This window comes from Camelus ferus, chromosome 20, assembly GCF_009834535.1.
Source record: "Camelus ferus isolate YT-003-E chromosome 20, BCGSAC_Cfer_1.0, whole genome shotgun sequence".
Classification (NCBI taxonomy): domain Eukaryota; kingdom Metazoa; phylum Chordata; class Mammalia; order Artiodactyla; family Camelidae; genus Camelus; species Camelus ferus.
In genome coordinates, this window is record NC_045715.1 from 25,445,644 (window position 1) to 25,465,141 (window position 19,498).

General features: G+C 35.5%; 1 protein-coding gene across 3 annotated transcripts in view; it reads left to right on the plus strand.

The window, feature by feature from the left end:
• Nucleotides 1-19,498, plus strand: part of ZFAND3 (zinc finger AN1-type containing 3) — a 289,475-nt gene that overhangs the window by 85,001 nt on the left and 184,976 nt on the right. For all 3 annotated transcript variants that reach the window (XM_032462993.1, XM_032462994.1, XM_032462992.1), the window contains one exon: nucleotides 8,531-8,571. In XM_032462993.1, coding sequence (XP_032318884.1) covers nucleotides 8,531-8,571 — 41 coding nt within the window. The remainder of the gene's footprint in view (nucleotides 1-8,530; nucleotides 8,572-19,498) is intronic.

Here is a 19,498-nt window from a genome sequence, read left to right on the forward strand (position 1 = left end):
AATGCAGGGCTCAGTATTTTTCCTTAGAAGAAGTGGTTCTTTAGTATAATTATTAACCCATTACAGAAGTTTTGTAGCCATTTAATTTTTTTGACCACTATTCAGGTAGAAACACTCTAACCCCCATAAAAGTTGTGTCTCCAAACTCTCATCTATTTGCAGTGGCAGCATGGCTAGCCAGGAGTAAAATAAGGACAGGGAGTACTTCATTGTTACCTCTCTTAAATATTCTGTTCTCAGATATTTGTTCCTATACCAAAGGTTGGGAAATCTATGTTTTGTTTTCATAGCAATACAAAGAATGCCTTTTGTAATGAACCAGTAGTAGTACCTAATGTAGTGTAGAATTTTAAAAATTATTTTTTGTACCAATAATACTTTATTGAGCTATAATTTATATGTAGTAAAATGCACAATCATATATATATAATGAATTTCAACAAATGTATACACTTACATAGTCACCACCTGGATCACGATATAGAACATTTGCACCTACTTCATGAAGTATGCTCCTTTGATGTACAATTCTAAAAAACTTTTAATCAAATGGATAGGAATAATCTAAGTGAGAAGTTTAATAATCAGCCTGTGTACAATTACTTTAGGTATCTGGACAGCAGTGAACTTAGTCTTTTTTCCCTGCTATTTTCTCTACTACGGAAGTGAATTCTGCAGAGCGTTAGCTTTACTTTAATACAGGGTTTTAATTTCCTTAAATACTATATATATTCACAAATGAAAAGGCCCAGATTTAAGGCATTTCTCCATCTTCTCAGTAAGAAAAAGAAGTGTTTGGGTCAACGTGAACATAGAAAGTTTTAGGGGTATAGATTAAATAATTAAAATGTTAAATAGTTAATTAAAATATTAGTTTCACATATATTTTAAATATCTTAACTTTTATTTTGAGATAAATTAGATTTACATGCAATTATAAAAAACAGATCGCATATATTCTTAGTTTGCCTCAATAGTAACTGCACATGCTTATTTAATATGATAGCTTATACTATTAATTTATATGTATTTGAATATATTCTAGTATACACAATGAGTATTTATATATTGAATATATATACATTTAAAAATGTTACTTTTCCACATTCATTTTATGAAACAGATTTATTTGAACGCTCCACATCTTCACAGCCATGCATGTCTTTAATATTTACTAAAACCACATTTAAAGTTATTGATGACAGTTTTTCAGTTATTCACTTCCTTACAAATTGTTTACCATAGAGCACTTTAAAACTCTGTAAATGTTGCTCTCTGAAAATTTTACCTGAAGCCACAAGAATTCATTCATATAACTTTAGGAGAGTTGCCACCATTTTGAAGTTATTTGTGATCTTCCTAACTTTCCAAGGCTTTTTATTGCGTTACTTTCTAAATGATCTTCAGAGGACTTTTTCAGCGGCAGCTACCTCTTGTAATTGTGATATCACACTCCAGAAATAAATACTTACCTGCATTTAAAATTGTACTTTACTCCCTCTTGAAACTTGTTTGGTGTAATAACTTTGACAAAGCATCCAGCACTAGTGTTGGCTGATGTTTTTCTATACCTCAGTGTTTATGCCCAGAGGTGAGCACTTCACTCTCGCCCCTTTCACAGACTGACTGGATAGAAGTCCCTGGGAGTTTGATTTCGCTGACAGGGTCTTCCTCTTTTGAAATCCTAAATGCTATTCCCCTGCAAATGACTGTATGCCTATAGTTTCCATTTCCAGATTTTGGGGAAACTTTTTCTTTCTTTGTTTCTTTCCTCTCTGTTGGTGTTTAGTATAAAATTATTGGTGCCTACTTCAAAAGTAAGGATTTAATTATAAAGCAGTTCTTCTTGAAGGATAATTTTAGGGAAGAAAACCTTTCCTTATATTTGGGCCTATATGGTAAGACAGTATGTGTTAAAATTGATAGTGTCATTGTTTCTCTTATGTGGAAAATTGTTTGGTATTTTTATTCAGTTCATTGTATTTTTTCCTCTTGCTTTTCTGTTAGGGCTTTACATATTTTATTTTTTATTCTTTATTTATTTTTAACTGCTTTATTGATGCCCATGCCTCATCTTGTTTAAATTGTTAGATAGTGCTGGACTAAACTTTTAGTAATATGTACAGGGCCACAGATGATAATGTGTTTGTCTGTGTATCTTTTTAGTGCAGGGACTTAAAACACATAAAACCAGAGGTGTATGCTTTGTCTTTCCTGTCCTTGAGTTTGGGTATAAAATGTTAAGACGTGGTTCATTACACTATCTGCCTAGAATCTAAATTATGACACTGAAATTAGCTTTTAAAGTAGCAGGACCCATATTGCTACATTCTAGAAACTAATCCCCCTTGTTAACAACTCCATCTTTTCCTTCGTAATATTCCCTTAAAAAGAAAACTTTGCAGACATTGTCTGAATGATTTAGAGTGATGTGTGACAGTTCAGGCAGACTGGATGCACTGCTGAAAGCCTCCTTTGTCATTGCCAGCTAGGATGTCATCTGTTTGAACTGACCTTTTTCTGGTTTGCCTGGGGTGAGCTAAGAGTGATCCTTTAGTAGAGCTGTTTGCTGCTTCCTAGCTGTTGTAGGAAGCTAGACTTTCTAACTGTAATTATACGATGTGGCACGCAGATTGTTACTATTCTTTAATCATCTAATTTTACTTATAAGGTGACTGAAATGATTTTTAGAGTGGAGGAGGCATTGTGGTTTGTTTTTCCTTCTCTTTCTTTGCACCTACACACACATCCCTGCCCATCTCTCTTCTCCTTCCTACTCTTCCCCTCGTTCCTCTGGATTATTAAAGGAGATTGAATTAGGAAATTTGACTAGTTGATTTTTACAGATTGGTTCTCTTCATTAAGAAAGAAATTCTCTTTTTGTAGTCTAGACTTTTGAAAATTTTATGTTACATGCCTTACATGGAGAAACTTAAGGACATTAGGCTAGAATGGCTTGGCATATTTGTGTACTGGTGCTGTTGTTTTTCCTTTTAACTCGTCTTTATTTTTCTTGTGTCTCAGTGTCTTTCTGATACGGTGACAGGGTTGTTTTTTATTTCCATATTTGTATTAAAATATTTTGGGGGGACCTGGCATGTGTGTGTGTTTTCCTGGGTGGTGACAGTAGATAGATAGTAGTTTTGTATGAATGTCAAGAAAATATTGTAAATAAAATGTCTCTAGAATTCTCAGGAATTAGGAATTTTTTTAATTCCTTGAGGCAAGTTAGCTGGAAGATTAATTTATTTTTCATTAAAAATTTAATATCCTTCAAAATCAGAAATTTTTTTCAGAAGAAAACACACGATTAAAGCAAGATAACCATTTCTCCCATCAAACAAAGATTTGAAATTAATATACTTATTGTTGGTGAGGTTTATTGAAATAATACTTTCAGATACTTTTGATGAGAGTGTAAATTGGTAGAACTTATCTGGGAAGTAAATTGGCAATACTTACCAAAACTGTACTTTTTCATCTTAATAATTCTCCTTTTCAGAGTCAGTCTTAAAGAAGTTATTCAGCCAAAGATTTATGACCAAAGATGTATGTCTAAAAATGCTCATTATAGCAATATTTATAATAGAAAGAATCTGGGAAAAAGATTAAACATCCAACAGTAAGAGAGTGACTGAATAAATTGTAATATTAGTATGTAAATGGACTATTACAGAGCAACAAGGATGTTTTAGAAGAATATTTAATAATGTGGGAAGTATCATTATATGTAAATATGCAGTGAAAAAAAGGAAATTTACATTATTATAGATTTCTTTGTGAGTTACTTGATATATACAAAAGAAAATATGTGTATATGTTATAAAGCAAACCTGTGACTATACCACAGAGCTTTACCAGTACTGTTAAATATAATAAATTCTTAATTAGGTATATCTATCCATAAAGATTAAAAGGAATTATTTCAGAATGTTAACAATTCTTATGTTTGGGGGTAAGATTATCAGTGATTCTTGGTTTTTGCTTAAATGCTTCTGTGCTTTGACTAAATTCTGTACAAAGGACATGTATTTTCAAACCCAGAAAATATCTTTAAACATTATTTATTGAAAGAAGAAAAAAATTTAAATTGGTTTCTTTGCAGCTCCATCTTATTGGAAAGAAACCTTTGAAAGTGTCTGCCACCTGTTACCTGTTGAGTGACAAATCATAGGCCAGGTACACAGGGTGGCATGATCTACCATTTATAGGCAATATAGTGTGACAGAGCTCCTGAGAGATGACAGGCTGACAGGTTTAGGATTGTGGATGCCCTGTCTTCCAGGAGGTGTTTGAATGACCTTTACAAAATACATTTAAAAAAATTACTTAGATTTTTCATAGTTCATGCCTTCGAGAGAAGATTTATTTCTTCATTTAACAAGTATTTACTGGATGCCTGTTAAGTACCAAACAGGGGTGTCCAAGAGGATCTTTGCTCTTACAACACTTACATTCTAGTGTTGGAAGGTAGTCAACAAGCAAACAGGTCGTGGTGCGATATCAAAGAATGATGTGTTATGAAGAAAAGAAAACAGAAAGAGATCTAATTTAAATTGGATAGTCAGGTGAAGCCTACTTAGGAGGTTTGAACCAGGACCTGAGTGACAAGAAAGAGCCAGTCCTACAGTGATTTAAGGGTAGAGGAAACAGCACTGGGCAAGAGTTCTACAGTATATTCTAGAAACAGATAAAAAACCTAGTATGGTTTAAATGTGGTAAGTGAGAGGAGTAAAATGGTAAGAAAGGAAGAGGAGAGGCAGGAGGAGACAGATCATGAAGAGGTCTCAAGGCTCTGGTAAGAAGTTTGAATTTTATACTAAGTATGATAGGAAATCATTGGATGACATTAAGAAAGAAAATAGTAAGATCTAACTTGTTTTAAAAAAAGATTGCTCTTGCTGCTATGTGGAACATCATTGTCAAAGGTGAAGAGTAGGAATCTGGAGACCAGTAAAAAGTCACTTAGTGGTCCAGGTGAGAGCATGGTGGCCAGAGTAGAAGCATTGGCAAAGGACAGAAGTAGATAGATTTAGTTCTATTTAGAAATAGAGCCATTGGATCTTGCTGAGTATTGTGTATGAAAGACTGCAGGAAAGAGGGAAATCAAAGTTGGTTTCTTGGATTTTACCTTCAGCAACTGGGAAGAAGGTGTTGCCCTTTACAAAGGTGAACAAAATGGATCAGGCAAATTTTGGGGGAGTATTGAGTGTTCTAGTTTGAAATGTTGAGTCTGAGTTGCATATTAAGATGTCAAATAGGCAGTTAGATATATGAGTTTGCAGCAAGATGAAGAAGTTTGGGATGAAGGTAAACATTTGTGAATCTTTAGTGCATAGGTAATGTATTGAAAGCCATTGGACTCTGTGAGATCACTAATTTGGAAGTAGGAATAATAAGGACTGAGTTCTTAGACCTCTGGATAAATGTCTTGATGGTGGAGGAGGAGCTAGCAAAGGTGACTTAAGAGGGAGCGGTTATGTGGGAGGAAAGTGGGGTGGAGGTAGTGGATAGATTTGATCTAGGACCTGAGTGACAAGAAGGCAAAAGTAGAGTTTCAAGAAGGAAGGATCTTGCTGAGACGTACTGAGAGTAAAATGAGATCAGAGTCATAACCCTGTGTATCAGTTTTCTGGGATGTAACAAATTACCTCAAATTTAATAGCTTAATACAACAGAAACGTATTCTCTTAAGTTTCTGGAGCCTAGAAGTCCAAAATCTGGCAGAACTGCCTTTCCTCCAGGGGGCTCTAGGGAAAATTCCATTTCTTGCCTCTTCCCACTTCTGGTGGCTGCTTCAGCATTCCTGAATTTGTGACCACATTCCTCCAGGCTCTACCTCCATCTTCACATTGCCTTCTCCTCTATGTGTCTCTCCAAAAACATTTGTAATGCCATGTAGGGCCCACCTTGATAATACAGAGTTAGCTCAAAATCTTTAGCTTCATACATCTGTAAAGAACTTTCCCCCCCAAATATGGTAAACTCCAGGGATTACGAATTCCAGGGATTAGGATTTGGTACCTTTGGATCGCCATTAATCAACCTACTAAACCTTGGTTTTAGAAACATAGTGACCATTGGAGTTCTCAGTAAGAGCAATTTCTTTGGAGTAGTGGGGACATAAGAGAATCATATTTACCTTTTATGCTTGCTGCCACATAGAGAACTCTGTTGTTCATCCTAAAACTGTGCAAATTGATCACCGTGTGTTATATTGGGCAATCAGTAGTTGCATGCCTGTGGTTAGCTTCAAGTTTTACATGTTGAACTTGAGAAAGGAGCAAAGTTCTCAGAAGCCGCTGCCAGTTTTTTCAAATTCAGTGTTGCTATGTGATCCAAATTGGCAACACCAGTATCTATTATATCTGTAGCCAAAATCTAGTTTCTTTCAGATTTCATACATTTCTGTTTTGATTAATAATACCAGTAGCTGTATTATTTCTTTCATAACCTGGTTGATAACTGTGTTGCTGAAAAATTCCTACTCAGGAAGTAGAATGGATGTCAGTTAGTTAATATATAGGTATAGAGGGTATTTTAAATACATCAGCCATCTGAAGAGAGATAAGGGCTTGCAGAAAAAATGGCTGTTTTCCCAATTTTTTTTTTTTTTTTTTTACCAGCTTTGTCAGGAAGAGGAACTCCTTTGGGGGGAGTTCTAGCAACAAAGGAATTCCTTTACCCCCAGTTCTTCCTTGAGTTGGAACTAAATTGACTGGCAGCCTTGGGTTGCTTCCCTTTGTACGTGTATGTGTATTTGGAGAGGAGGGCAGGGGTTGTGCTTGCTTCCTCCAGATGAAAGGTTTTATTTTCTCAGGGAGTTGACTAGCTTACCATATATTAAATCTTTAGTTGTGGGACTATTCTCCCAAACCACCAGACTGTGTTTCCCTCAGCTGCTGTACTGGGGACAGAGGCCCTAGTTTGGCATGGTGAAAAGAATACGGGCTTCGGAATTAGACCAGGTTCGTCTACATACTAGTTCTGTAACCTTGGCAAGTTATGAATCCTCTTGGAGCCTCTGTTTCCTGTTTCCTCATTGGTAAAATGGGGTTGAAGCCATCTGGTATTATGCTTACCACGTAATAGGCGTGTAATAAATGTTAGATGCCACTATTAATCATCTTTTTGTCTGTTTATTCATTTTGTTCAAATGTACATACATTTCCTTACTGCCTTTGATGTTTTTATATTAAAAAGTCCTGAAGAAAGATTCACCTGTTAACATAGCATCTCTTTTGGGAAAGAGAAATAGTGACCCCTTCCCACCTACTCTCTTCTCCTCCAACTCCTCATTTTGTTACCCTATGACAGTTACTAACAGTTAGATCTTGGGTCCCAGTACATTAGAAAACAATCATAGTCATCAAGGAATACTTCCTGAGAGAGGCTTTCATTAACTACAATTTACTAAGGGCAGAAGATAGTTGCCTTATTCCATGTGTAGGAGGGTCTCTGGGCAAAGACTCAGATATTGGGAGGGGAGTTGCTGAGCAATGAGGCTGTAGATAGCTCAGCCAAACAAGAGTATTCTAGGAGGTTTTTGGAGTTGGTTAGGATGGCTTTTGAAGTTATAGCTCAGACCTTAGGTCCGATACTTCCTGTGCAGTTAGTTCCCCAGCTGTGTGACCATGGACAAGCTGCTCACCTGTTAAATGGGATGAGGCTGTTTTTCCCTGATTTCTAAGGTCCCTCAATTTAATAACACCTTGGAAGAGGTGGTAGGAACATTTCCTCATTAAATCATTCATCACCATCACTTGTAGCCAAATGTATGATGTTTCCTAGCTATAGAAATGTTAATGTGATTTTTAAAACAGTGCATTTTAGAAACAAAGCAGTATGGTAGTACCCAATCTCAGGGATGTTGGGAAGATTAAGATAAGGTATGTTAAGTGTCCATCCAAGTTAGTATTCAGTGAATTGTGGCTATTAACAGATGAAAGGACATGAAAAATCATTTGATTGGGAACGTACAAAGAAAGAATTTTAAAAGGCAAGGTCATAATGTGACCAGGATCTGAAATTGGACTAGGATGAGGGGAAAGAAAACAAAAGTTCAAGTAGTCTTATAGAGGTAATTGAGTGTAAATTTAGGAGCAAGTTTTACCCTTTAAGAGACAAAATTCCTCATTTTTTGAGTGATAACTTTGCGGTAAATGTTTAAGTGTAAACAGAAGGAATGTGGTAATCATAGGATAAATTGACTCCTCTGTTCTCTTCTGGGCATATTACAGTATTTTCTGAACTTGCCCCTACATAAGCTGCTAGTCACAAAAAATAAAGCATTGGCTAGCTCACAGATAACAAACGTATAAACAAACAAGTATTGTTTTATTTTTGTTGTTTTGTTTGTTTTTGTTTTGTTGTGGGGAGGGATGGATGGTTAGGGACTTATTATTAGTTTATTAATTCAGTTCCCTGGCTGGGAAATTTTTTGCCTATGTTTCAAACATCTTTATGTTTTGATTAGAGTGATACTGAATTTTTAGCTCTTCTTTCTTTTCTTTCTTTTTTTTTGCCCCAGGTCCAGCAAGACTATGAACCTCTGTTCCAAATGCTTTGCTGGTAAGTGCAGATAAAGGGTTTTTAATTTATTTTTCTTTTTCTTTTGGTTGTTTTTAAGACTATCTAAATCATTTGAAGACTCTCTACCCTCCTTTGGTTTTATGCATGGGATTTTAATTTCTTGGCTTGTGTGTAGAAGCAGTTTCTCATCAAGGAAACAGTTTCCTGAGTGAAATGAAATCTTATGTATACTTGTACCAAACAGACTTTCCTTAGTTTACAGTTGCTGGCATATAGTGGAATTGTAACACTTGTGTTGTAGTAGAGCAATTTATGTTACTCTCTGATTTGGCTTGAATGATTATTGGTGAATGTTGGTTTTACCAATGTGAATACAAGAGAATGAATATTTTCATATTGGAGTCAGGAAGAGTATAATGCTAAATTAGCCTTTTCTAATCCAATCCCTCCTTGAAATCACTTTGGGTAAGTCACTTAATCTCTTTGGGCATTGAAGTCATCATTTGTAACATGAAGGATTTAGGCTTGATGTATGACAACTGGCCCTTTCCACCCCCCTAAATGCTGAATGCTGATTGGGTGATTCCCAGAATGAAGTTAAAACCTTCAAGTTTTTTGTTTATTTGTTTGTTTTTAAAGAACTTCACAGCTAATGATTTTTTATAATAACTAAGTCTTTACTAACTGGGATATGTTCAACTTTCACTATTCATTTTGTCAAAGATAAATCTGGACACAAGTTAAAGTGGTAAAGTCAGATTTTAATCAGTAATTCACTGCTGCAGGTAGGGAAGAGGGGACTTGTGCAGAGAAGACTGGGCATTTTAAAGGGAGAATGAGGGAGTAGAGAGGGGTTGCTAGCTTGGTCATTATAGTCAGGAAAATAGAAAAATTACAAATGGTTGGTCACAGTAAATGATGATTAGGCTGACTGTGTCTATTAGTTGAGTTATTGGAGTTAGGATTTTATCCTCCTGCAGAGACTGAGGCCTGTCCTTCCTGATGATTACATCTTAAAGGAATGGCTTTCATATCCTTGAGAAAAACAATCCTGAGTAACTGAGTTATATGAGATACATTTACATCTCAAAGGAAGGATTCACAATTTTAAACCCTTTTTAGTAAATGCACTACAATAAAGTGGTCAGGGGTCTATAGTCAGGGGTTGGCTAGAACAAACCTAAAACTCTTTTGGCAACTTTGAGCTTTCTTAGACAAGCACTGTAAGAGGGGCTAGAGGTCATTCTAGGGACGGGGCCTTGAGCTGTTAAAAACTGTGTTAGTATTTGTTTTAATCTTTTAATGTAGGTGGACATGAGTGTACGAAGTCATTTGTGTTGAGAGTCAGGGTTTTTATAGGTCAAGGTTGAAGTCTAGTTGAGAAGAGGGCTCAGAGGAGCCTTGCTAGAATTTGGTCAAGGAGAAAATCTTTATCAGTTTTCATCTTCTATTCATTATGCTATGTGGACAAGGAAATAATCATTGTGTAAGCTTTAGACCTTCACGTTTATGCCTAAACTAGGGGATAGATGGGATGGATTTGGGAAGGTTGGGGAAGTTGGCAGTTTGTATCTGTTAAAAGTTTGGAATTTGTTAAATACTTCAGGTTTCTAAAAGGAAAAAAATACTGGTAAATTTGTTTTTTATCCAACTTTTAACAGTATCTCTGCCATGTTAAGTGAATGTATTCTGCTTTTCTTACTCTGCATACCTACAATTACAGATACAAAGAAATGCTGCTTCACTGATGGAGTTTACTTATATTTATAGTAAAGATGAAGTAGCAATGAGGGAAACTGTGTGTTAAACTGTGTATCTGTCTCTGTCAGTGGTTAGAGGGACCCCTAAATTAGGAGGCCCACTAAGGTGGGGCCTCGCTACCTGGCTGTGAAAGAATTTGCAGCAGAGGCAGAGGGACAAAGTGAACAGCTGCTTTATTGCTCAGAAGAGGAAAAGGATAGAGTGGGGAGCCATCAGCCAAGATGGCTGGTTGAGACAGCTCTGTCTGGGATGGGCTATGTGGACTTTTATGGGATGTTTCTGCCATCATGTCCTAGTGTGACAGTGCCAATCAGTTCTTATGTGGGTCTTTCAGTCCTTGTACAGACTTTTCTGGTTGTTGTCATGGCAGTTGTCAACTGTCATGGCACTGGTGGATGTGTCATTTAGCATGCTGATACATTACAGTGAGCTTATAATAAGGCTCTAGGTCCACTGGAAACTACCACCCCACCCCATCCCCGCCACCACCTTGGGCTTAGTTGGTTCTAACCAGTTCTTGTTTCTTCTCTTTGCAACTGCCTCCTGAGACTTAGACAAGAGTAATTGGTTTCTGTGTGATGGAGGGGCCAGGGGTATGATCCTGGGGGCAACTGCCTTCGTAACAGTTACTGAAGGGGAGGCTAAGAAAGTGGTCTGGTCATAAAACAACTTAGGAATGTGCATCAGAGAGTGAGTCTGTGACTCCATTGCCCCAATCATTAGCTGCTTAAGCTTGCTTGTTTATGACTCAGGGAGGATGGGGAGACTTCAGCTTTTCTATAAACAAGAGGCAGGGGTTTGGAGGAGGAGCACAGGGTCCTGCTTAATATCATCTCAGCATAGAACTAGGTGCCCCTTATAATTCAGTGAAGTGTGGCTCCGGGAGAAACCAGGCACCTTTGAGTCGGGTAGCTCACATCGAATATTCAAAGAACTGTCTCATGTCCCTAAATAAATATAAAGTTTAAAAAATTATCCATGGAGACAGTTCAGCCATGGTCTTTGTGTTTCTTTGGACTTCTTGCAGTTTTATTTTCTATGGCCATCATTATTTATTGTATCTCTGGTGGTCTGTGTCTACACAGCTTTGTCATTTTTACTTTTGAAAATATTAAGAGGATATTTTCAAGCATATAAAGAAAATACTCTCTTTTCTTTATCTTTACCCCTACACCCCTGATTTCCCCAACATCAGTTGAAAGGAATGACTAGTAAATAATGGCTTGCTTGCGCAAGCAGCATTTGGTGTTCTTTTTGAAATTGAAAAGAAAGACCATTGAACTTTAAAGATACATTTGTGAATTTTGTTTCTGTATGAAGATAGGGAGCATATGGAAATGCATTATTGCAGCAGAGGCTTGAGATATACAGGACAACATGATTGCTTTGGCCAAAGCCACTGTGATTTTAAATAGTCTTTTAAAAGTGTTTCATAAAGTGTACACAGTTCTTTAAAAGATGGAAAAACTACTTTAAAAATAGCTATTGTGTACCATTAGGTTAGTTAAAGAGATTTTTCAGGATTCCTTTTCAAAACTGTGTGGTGGAAATGTAAGTTTGTTATAACTTGTTTGCATAAAACTGAATGAAATGAGTAAAAACATGTTTAAAATCTTGCTGAGATAGATAGTAGGGTACTAGGTTAGGAACTGTGGTTGCTAGTTTAAAGTTAATTTTGTCAACTGTTTCTGTAATGAAATACTCTGCTTAATAGTGAGTACCTACCCTCATCAACTGATGTCACTTCAGGTATTTTCTCTTTTCTTTATGAAAGATTCTTGGGCTGTTTGAGGTCAGAAGAAGGAATAAGATGGGAAAGGAGATGAGTATATGGAAAGTAACAGTTACTTAAGAACCACTGAAACCATTAGTGCTGGTAAATTATATACGAAGTGTTTCTCTGAATTGTTAGAATAAGAAATGTCTGTCAGCCATTTGGATGTATGTAAAAGAATGTCTAACGTGGTCAGATTTGTTATTCCTAAGCTTGCAGCTCAACCAAAATCTCTCTCTTTGAAATAGGAAAGTGTTATTTTTATTTTTAATTTTTGACAGTTCTCACCTTGAACCCTGTTTTGGCCTGGCTGAGATAATTTAAGGCCGTTAGGAGGTCTCCCCCACCCCGAATGTGTAATATTTTAGCCTTACAGTACCTTTGACCTGAAGACCCCTATCATCTAAGATTTTCTATGCCAGAATCACTAGGACATTGAAAGGAAGTACTCTGGGGAAGCACCAATAAATGATTGACTCTGGTATTATGATTTGAGGTACAGTGGATTTAAAATGCTCTATTGGCTTCTCTTTATCTGAAGTTATTCTTCAGTCTAAAACAAAAACAAGCGAAAGTTAATTTTACCATACTACATTTTTTTCTATTCCTTTGCTAGGTTTCTACCTTATCCATCAATCTTCCTTTGGCATGTTCTGTATTTTCCTTCCTCACGTCACAATTCTGTACATTTGTTTGGAAATTTGGGTATCTTTCTTAAGGCTGAGACTGCTCTGTGAGCAGGAGCCAGAAATACCTGCAGTTTGGGTAAGGTTTATCCTACTTTTGAGTTGATATATTATCCTTCCCAGTCGAGAGTGTTAATTTTTAGAATATTATTTCTAAATAAAGGACTTTGCTTAACAGATATGCAGTTTACTTAAAGCTATGGAAAGAATGTCTACACTGTTGAAAAGGATGGTGCTTATGCACCCCTGAACATAAGTAATTGATTGGTCTTGTCACAGATCTTTCCAATTTTTAAAGCTATTTGATGATCTTTTTATTGGTCTAGTCTTGGCTTTTCTATTCCCTTTATAATATTCTACTGGTCATACTATCCTTTTCTTTCATTAAACATTTTCATACTGTTTTTTGTATGACTTTACTAAAATAATCAGTAAATATCTATAATAGAAAGCAATGGTACTTACGGTGATATAAACACTTATTGGTTGAAACACTACTTTTTAATGCAGTTTTTCAAATCGTGGGTGTTGTGATTCACTAGTGGCTAGAGAAATCAATTTGGGGGGGGCATGATTAGCATTTAAAAATTGAGTACATTAGAAAATCAGCACATCACAAATATTAAGGGTAAGTATTGTCTGTGAAACCTTTGTTTTAGTTACATATATAAATGAAAATAACATGTAATGGTTTGTGATATAAATATATATTACTGTGTGGGGTATGGTTTAAAAAGTTTAAAATCACGGAATTGCAGAAATTCATTGGAAAGTCATTGAGTTACTTCAGATTTCATTTTCTTTGCAAGATAGGGCACATTTCCTTTCTGTCTTTAGGTAAGATGTTAACCATCTGATTTCCTGTGATTTTTGTTTGTTCTGAGCTCTTGACTAATTTGGATTATATGATTTTCTGTGTGAAAGCATGAACTAAATCCAGTTGTGTACTGCTATGATGAAAGATATGTGAAAAGTCAGGCATAGCATCTAAAGGGTAGTCCTGCCTCTTTACGAAGGTAGCAGTGCCTCCGGTACTGTGTTCTGTTTGAGTGAAAACCATTTTGGGAGTTCATGAGTTTTAGATACCAACTGGTGTGATATTTAGGGACATTAGTATCACATTCACAAAGACTTCCTTGTACTACCATATTTAAGCCCAGCTATCATTAAAGCAGTGATTTTCACAGAATGGGTTTGCTAAATGAAAGTATGTGTAACAGAAACACCAAATGGGATGATCACAGTTGGGGAAGGCAGAAATTTTTAAAGAACTGACTGAAGTAACTCCTCCATCAAGTGGCATTATCTCTGGAAATGCTTGCTGTGGGCAGCAGAGGAGTGTGGTAACCAGTAAGTAGGTATAATCCATAGACCATTTTATACTTTGTAAGGGAGTGAGCCTGAAGATGTCCCAAAGATTCTCTGAGTAGCACTGATGACAGTTGCTCAGTATAAGAAGAACCAAGTTGATCCTGTGAACTTTTAGACTAAATGTGATTATTTTAATAATTTTCAATGATTTCTTTTAAAAATGGACACTGAAATGTCTATTATTTATAGACTGACAAAAGTACTTCATTGAGAAAGTGAGCAATTTCTTTTCAACTGTAGACATGATCTGAACATATTGTTCTATTTAAGACTAACTTTTAAGAAACTTGCTATTCCAGGACTCACATAAAATTGGAAAAATAAAGGAGAGATGATTATTCACAGTACAAAAAGTTCCTTTCCTTCCCTCCCCTCCCCTCCTCTTCCCTTCCCTTCTTTCACCTTTTACAGAATAGTTCCTTTAAAAAGGAATACTTTTAATGCATTACTATGTTGATTTACAGAAAGGGGTAAGACCACAAGAACTAAAGTCTTAAGGGATCTCTTGTCAGGGGAAGATTAATTAAAAATGTGGATAAAGTATCTCTTAAACTATAAGCTAATGACTAATTTTCTGAAAGTTAATTTCAGTGTAGCTTTTCAAATATATGTTTCTTAGTGGAAGGATAGTTTAAGCAGGCTTACCTTTGCTTCATGGTTAGTTGTGTCTTATACCTCATTGGTGAAGAATATTGCAGTAAATAAAAAAATGATACATGTAGGAAGCATATTCTAGTGTGACTCTAGAGCTAACTGTGTACTTGGTTTTGTAGGAATCTGTTTCAAAGTACCCATTCAAATGAGTGACCTTAGATGCTGGTTCCTGATATTTAACATTGGAGAAAATATTGTTACAAATTAATAGATTTCTGTTACCAGCCTTTGTCAGCGGTGAGAAAATTGTTAATTCTATATAGTAATTTCATTTTCACTTTGACTATTTCTTGATACTGTCATATAGTTATTATTTTAATTTTAAAATGAGAGATAGAAATATCCAGTATTAAAGCAAGGTTTCATTTTCCTCATTGCTGCATACTCTGTATCCAGTCTGAAAATTATGAAGCTTGTTCATTGCTGTCTAATTTTCTATATAAACTCAAAATGCTTGTTTGGGATTTTTCCCCCCTTTTAAAAATATCACAGGGACATTAAATGCTGATGAAGAAGACTACAAAGCAGTATGTGTAGTCTAGTGTTTTTAGTTAGACTACACATAATTTACATGTATATACTTTCATGAGATAAAGCTGGATAAGGTATATGAAAAATTGATTTGGGTAGTCTCAGAATAGGAATATTCAGTGGGGGATTTTAATTAATTTGGATTTTCTTTATGTTGAGACTTTTATCATTAACATAGTTGTAAAAAATATTAAATTTTCAACGCCTTTATTGTGGTATGGTTCCTATACAGTAAACTACACATACTCCAGATGTACACTTTGGTGAATTTTGACAGATACTGTATACACCGGTAAAACCACCAAAAAAGTAAAAGTTCATTTTAAAAAGTAGATTGCGTTCTGCTTATGTCTGATGGACTCCAGAAGTGGTTAGTTTCTTTCTGGAATGAGCAAAATAAAGTTGGCTGTAGCTTGCAGCATAGGGGATCTCTGTTGACATTCAAGGTAAGTGATACAGCAGTGCTGGGCGTAGGATGGAATGGTAGTTAAACCAAATGTAAGTATTTTTCCTCGGTGTGACTTGAGTTTCATAGTTATTTTCAGAACAGGGTAACATTCCTATTTCATAGCAAGTAAATTAAAATATTTCCTCATGAACCTAACTAAACCTCTTACTGCTTTGGAGTTACACTCTAATTTCTTTTCTGCTTCCATTTCCTATTAGAAGTTCAGAGTAGAAGTGGCCTGATTCTAGTCACTTTTGAAAGGAAAGAATTGTAGATTACAGCTGAATTTTGAAGATCTGCAGTAAGAGGAACAGAGTGAATCCCCAAATTTTAAGCACTTCTTGTAATGCATGTTTCCTTTTAGAAATTATGGAAACCCTGTACCTATCAGTAAAACAATATAAGATGAAACACCCACTCAGATGAGTCATTTTATAGCATGGTGAGGTTTGGGTAGTACAGTAGCATCTGTATGTGCTTGTCATGCCTTGATTTTTCGAGTTGCCTTTTCTCAGAAGAAAGGCAGCTGCTGCTCTTAAAATGAAGCATTTGACTAATAAAACTGAAAAAGGAAAGAAAAAAAGCATTTAAAAAAGGAAAGAAAAAAAAAAGAAACATTTGAATAGGATATTTCTGTCTTTGTAATTCTGTTAACTTGATTACTGTTGTATCCTTGATTTCTTTAAAGCCAAAAGTCCAAGACAGATTATTCAAGTATGATGTGCACATTACATTGTCATCTATTTGTTAAAAAGGGACAGTTTAGCTCATCACATTCTCTCAACCATTATGTGTCCATTGGTGGGTATCTGGTTTGGGTGTCTGAAATTCAGAATATTATAGAGAGTAATACAATAAATGTCCACAAGCGAATCCAGAATTAACAAATACTAGCATTTTATCTTTTTCCCCCCTTTGCTTTATAACAGTTTTAAGAGGGAACTAAAATCTCATTGATAGTTTTCTTTTACCCTAGTCATCCTGTTTCTGCCTCAGAGGTAATTATCCTTCATTATCGTTATATTTATACTTTTTATTATGAATGGGTATTTATAGACACTGTTTGATTCTATTTTTGTTGTGTGTAAGTGGTAGGTTACACTATTCATTCTACAGCTTGTATTTTTTTTTAAATAATGCTTTTAGAAACCAGTCATGTTGACACACATTGCTCTAATTTATTTTAACTATTATAATATTCTATTATAGCTAATGTATTAATTTATCAGAAGAGTCTTATGCTTTTTGTGCCAGTGAAATTAATAATATCCCTTTGTATTTCTCAGAGTGTCCCAGTTTGGTTGATAAATTAGAGGTCCCCCCTCATGCTGTACCCCAATTTATTTAGTCCCCTGTTAATAGACAACATATAAGTAGTTTTCAGCTGCTTAAAAAAAAACTACAGTTGTAACCTCATGTTTTATATATATGTATATATATATATTAACATTTGCTTAAATATGTTAAGACTTTCTATATTAGAAACCCTATTCTTTGTGGTGTAGCTTCCTTGGTCTCAAATGAAAGCAAGTCAGAGGCAGCAGGTCCTTAACTGATTAGGGAAGCTGAACTCTGGCAACCCTTTCTAACCTCTTAGTCTGTAGCAGTTTGCTGTCTTACTAATAAGCATTTTTAAATTGTGTGGTTAATTATCATGCTAGTCAAGATAAATGAAGCAGTGTGTTGAAGATGATGTTATGGAAATTATGTCAAAAATAGTTGTTGCATTTCTAATGGGAAACAAAATGCTCAGTGCTATAAGTAGCAAAAAGGCAGCTTCTTTTAGGCATTAAGTAGAAAAATTGTGACCATGTGTCATTCTTTTAGGTAAAATGGAAGTCATTGAGTCTTTTAAGATTAGTTTGGCTTTGTCATTAGGCTTTATTTCTGGTCTAAAGCTGTGATCTCTGTAATGGCACATGGGATTGTCCATTGAGGCATAAAGAACAAATATTAGAATTTCTACTTATATTTATTTTTTATCATTCTTTAAAAATCGTTGAATTTTATAATGTACATTATCTTATTGGTATTAACTTCCTAGAGTTGCTGTAACAAATTACCACAAATTTGCTGGCTTAAAACAACAGAAGCTTATTCTTTCAGTGTTCTCGAGGCCAGAAGTATGACATCAAGATGTTAAGATGTTAGCAAGCAGGTTTGGTTCCTCTGGAGGCTCTGAGAGAGAATCTATTCCATGCCTCTCCTAGCTTCTGGTTCTGCCAGCAATCCTTAGCCTTCCTTGGCTTGTAGACACATTAGTCTCTTTGTTCATTGTTGCATGGCTTTCTGTCCTATGTGTGTCTGTCTTTTCTAAGAACACGTGTCACTGAATTTAGGGCTCACCCTTATGTAAGGTGATCTTATCTCAAAACCTTAATTATATTTGCAAAGGTCCTTTTTTCCAAATAAGATTGCATTCACAGGTTCCAAGTGGGCTTTTTTTTTTTTTGGTGGGTTGTGAGGGCATGCACCATTTAATCCACTGCAGGAGTATGTAACTATTTTTAAAACCAAAAGACATGTAAGGGTTTTTTTGTTTTAAAAATTTTGTGCTGATGTTGCATCTCTGTGAAAGAGGCTTGGAGACCTCTAGTTCTGAGACCTGCTTGGGTTAGATGTGGTTAACCCTCTGACATGAGTTAAATGCTAATGTTTCATGTTCTCAATAGACTAATGCAAATAAAATTAGAATGATCCCTTAGGTTTATGGGCTACTTTTTAGGTTTGGTGAGAGAAAGGATAACTCTCGGGTAGACTCAGGAAAGCACCATGAGACTTCTTTGGTGCCTCAGTGGTCTTGACTCCATCATGTGACAGGTACTTAGAGTGGTTCTTAATCTGGCTGTTTTCTTTGTGCTTGAATTAGAGGGTCATGATGAGGTTGCTTATTGACGCTTTTCTTGGTTATAACTCCTTACATTTAATTCTTAGTCCATAGAAGGAATGGAGGGGAAAAATAATAGGGCATTATTTTCAGGCCATTAATGTATAACTAAAATATGATCTTTAATGATACAGAATTTTATATCATTTAAAAGCCCCACTGCTCAGGTGGTTCTTATTGTGTAAGGTGTAGTACTAACTGTATGTTAACAGTCTTAACTATTACTAAAGGTTTAAATTTCTTTATTTACTTTTAGACTAAATATTTGATATAGAGAAGAAGAAAATACCTTAACCTAACACTTCTGGTTTGGAGAAAAAATAATAGCGGTACATAATTTTTAAAAGGGAATGTCAAAAAAGGATACTCAAAATAGAAGTGGAACAAGAATTACTGTTTGTGAAATAAGGTGGAGGAAGGGCATGCACAATTCTCTTTCTAAGAAGACAATAAAACCTTGAGATGAAGTAATTGCAATAGTTACAACTAAGATTTCTGCAGCCCTCATGTATTATAAGGCCATTTTGCACAATATTATCCCATTTGAACCTTACAACTTTGATGATTTTGTATCTCCATGTTACAAGATAAAGAAACTGCAGCTCAGATGGATTATGTAATGTTCCCAAGATTAAATAAATTTTAAAGCAGAGAACTTGAATTTGACTTTAGTTGTTTAGACACTAATCTCAATCTCCTCCCGCTGTTCGATATTGTCAGGAGTGAAGGTAGCTGGTGTAGATGGGATTCCGAGGATGTAGCAGTGGCATGGTTTTGCCTTTGTGTGTAGATTAGGGTTACATACTTTTCCTGTTCTCTTTTCTTTTAGTTCATTTGCAGTTTGTCTTTAGATC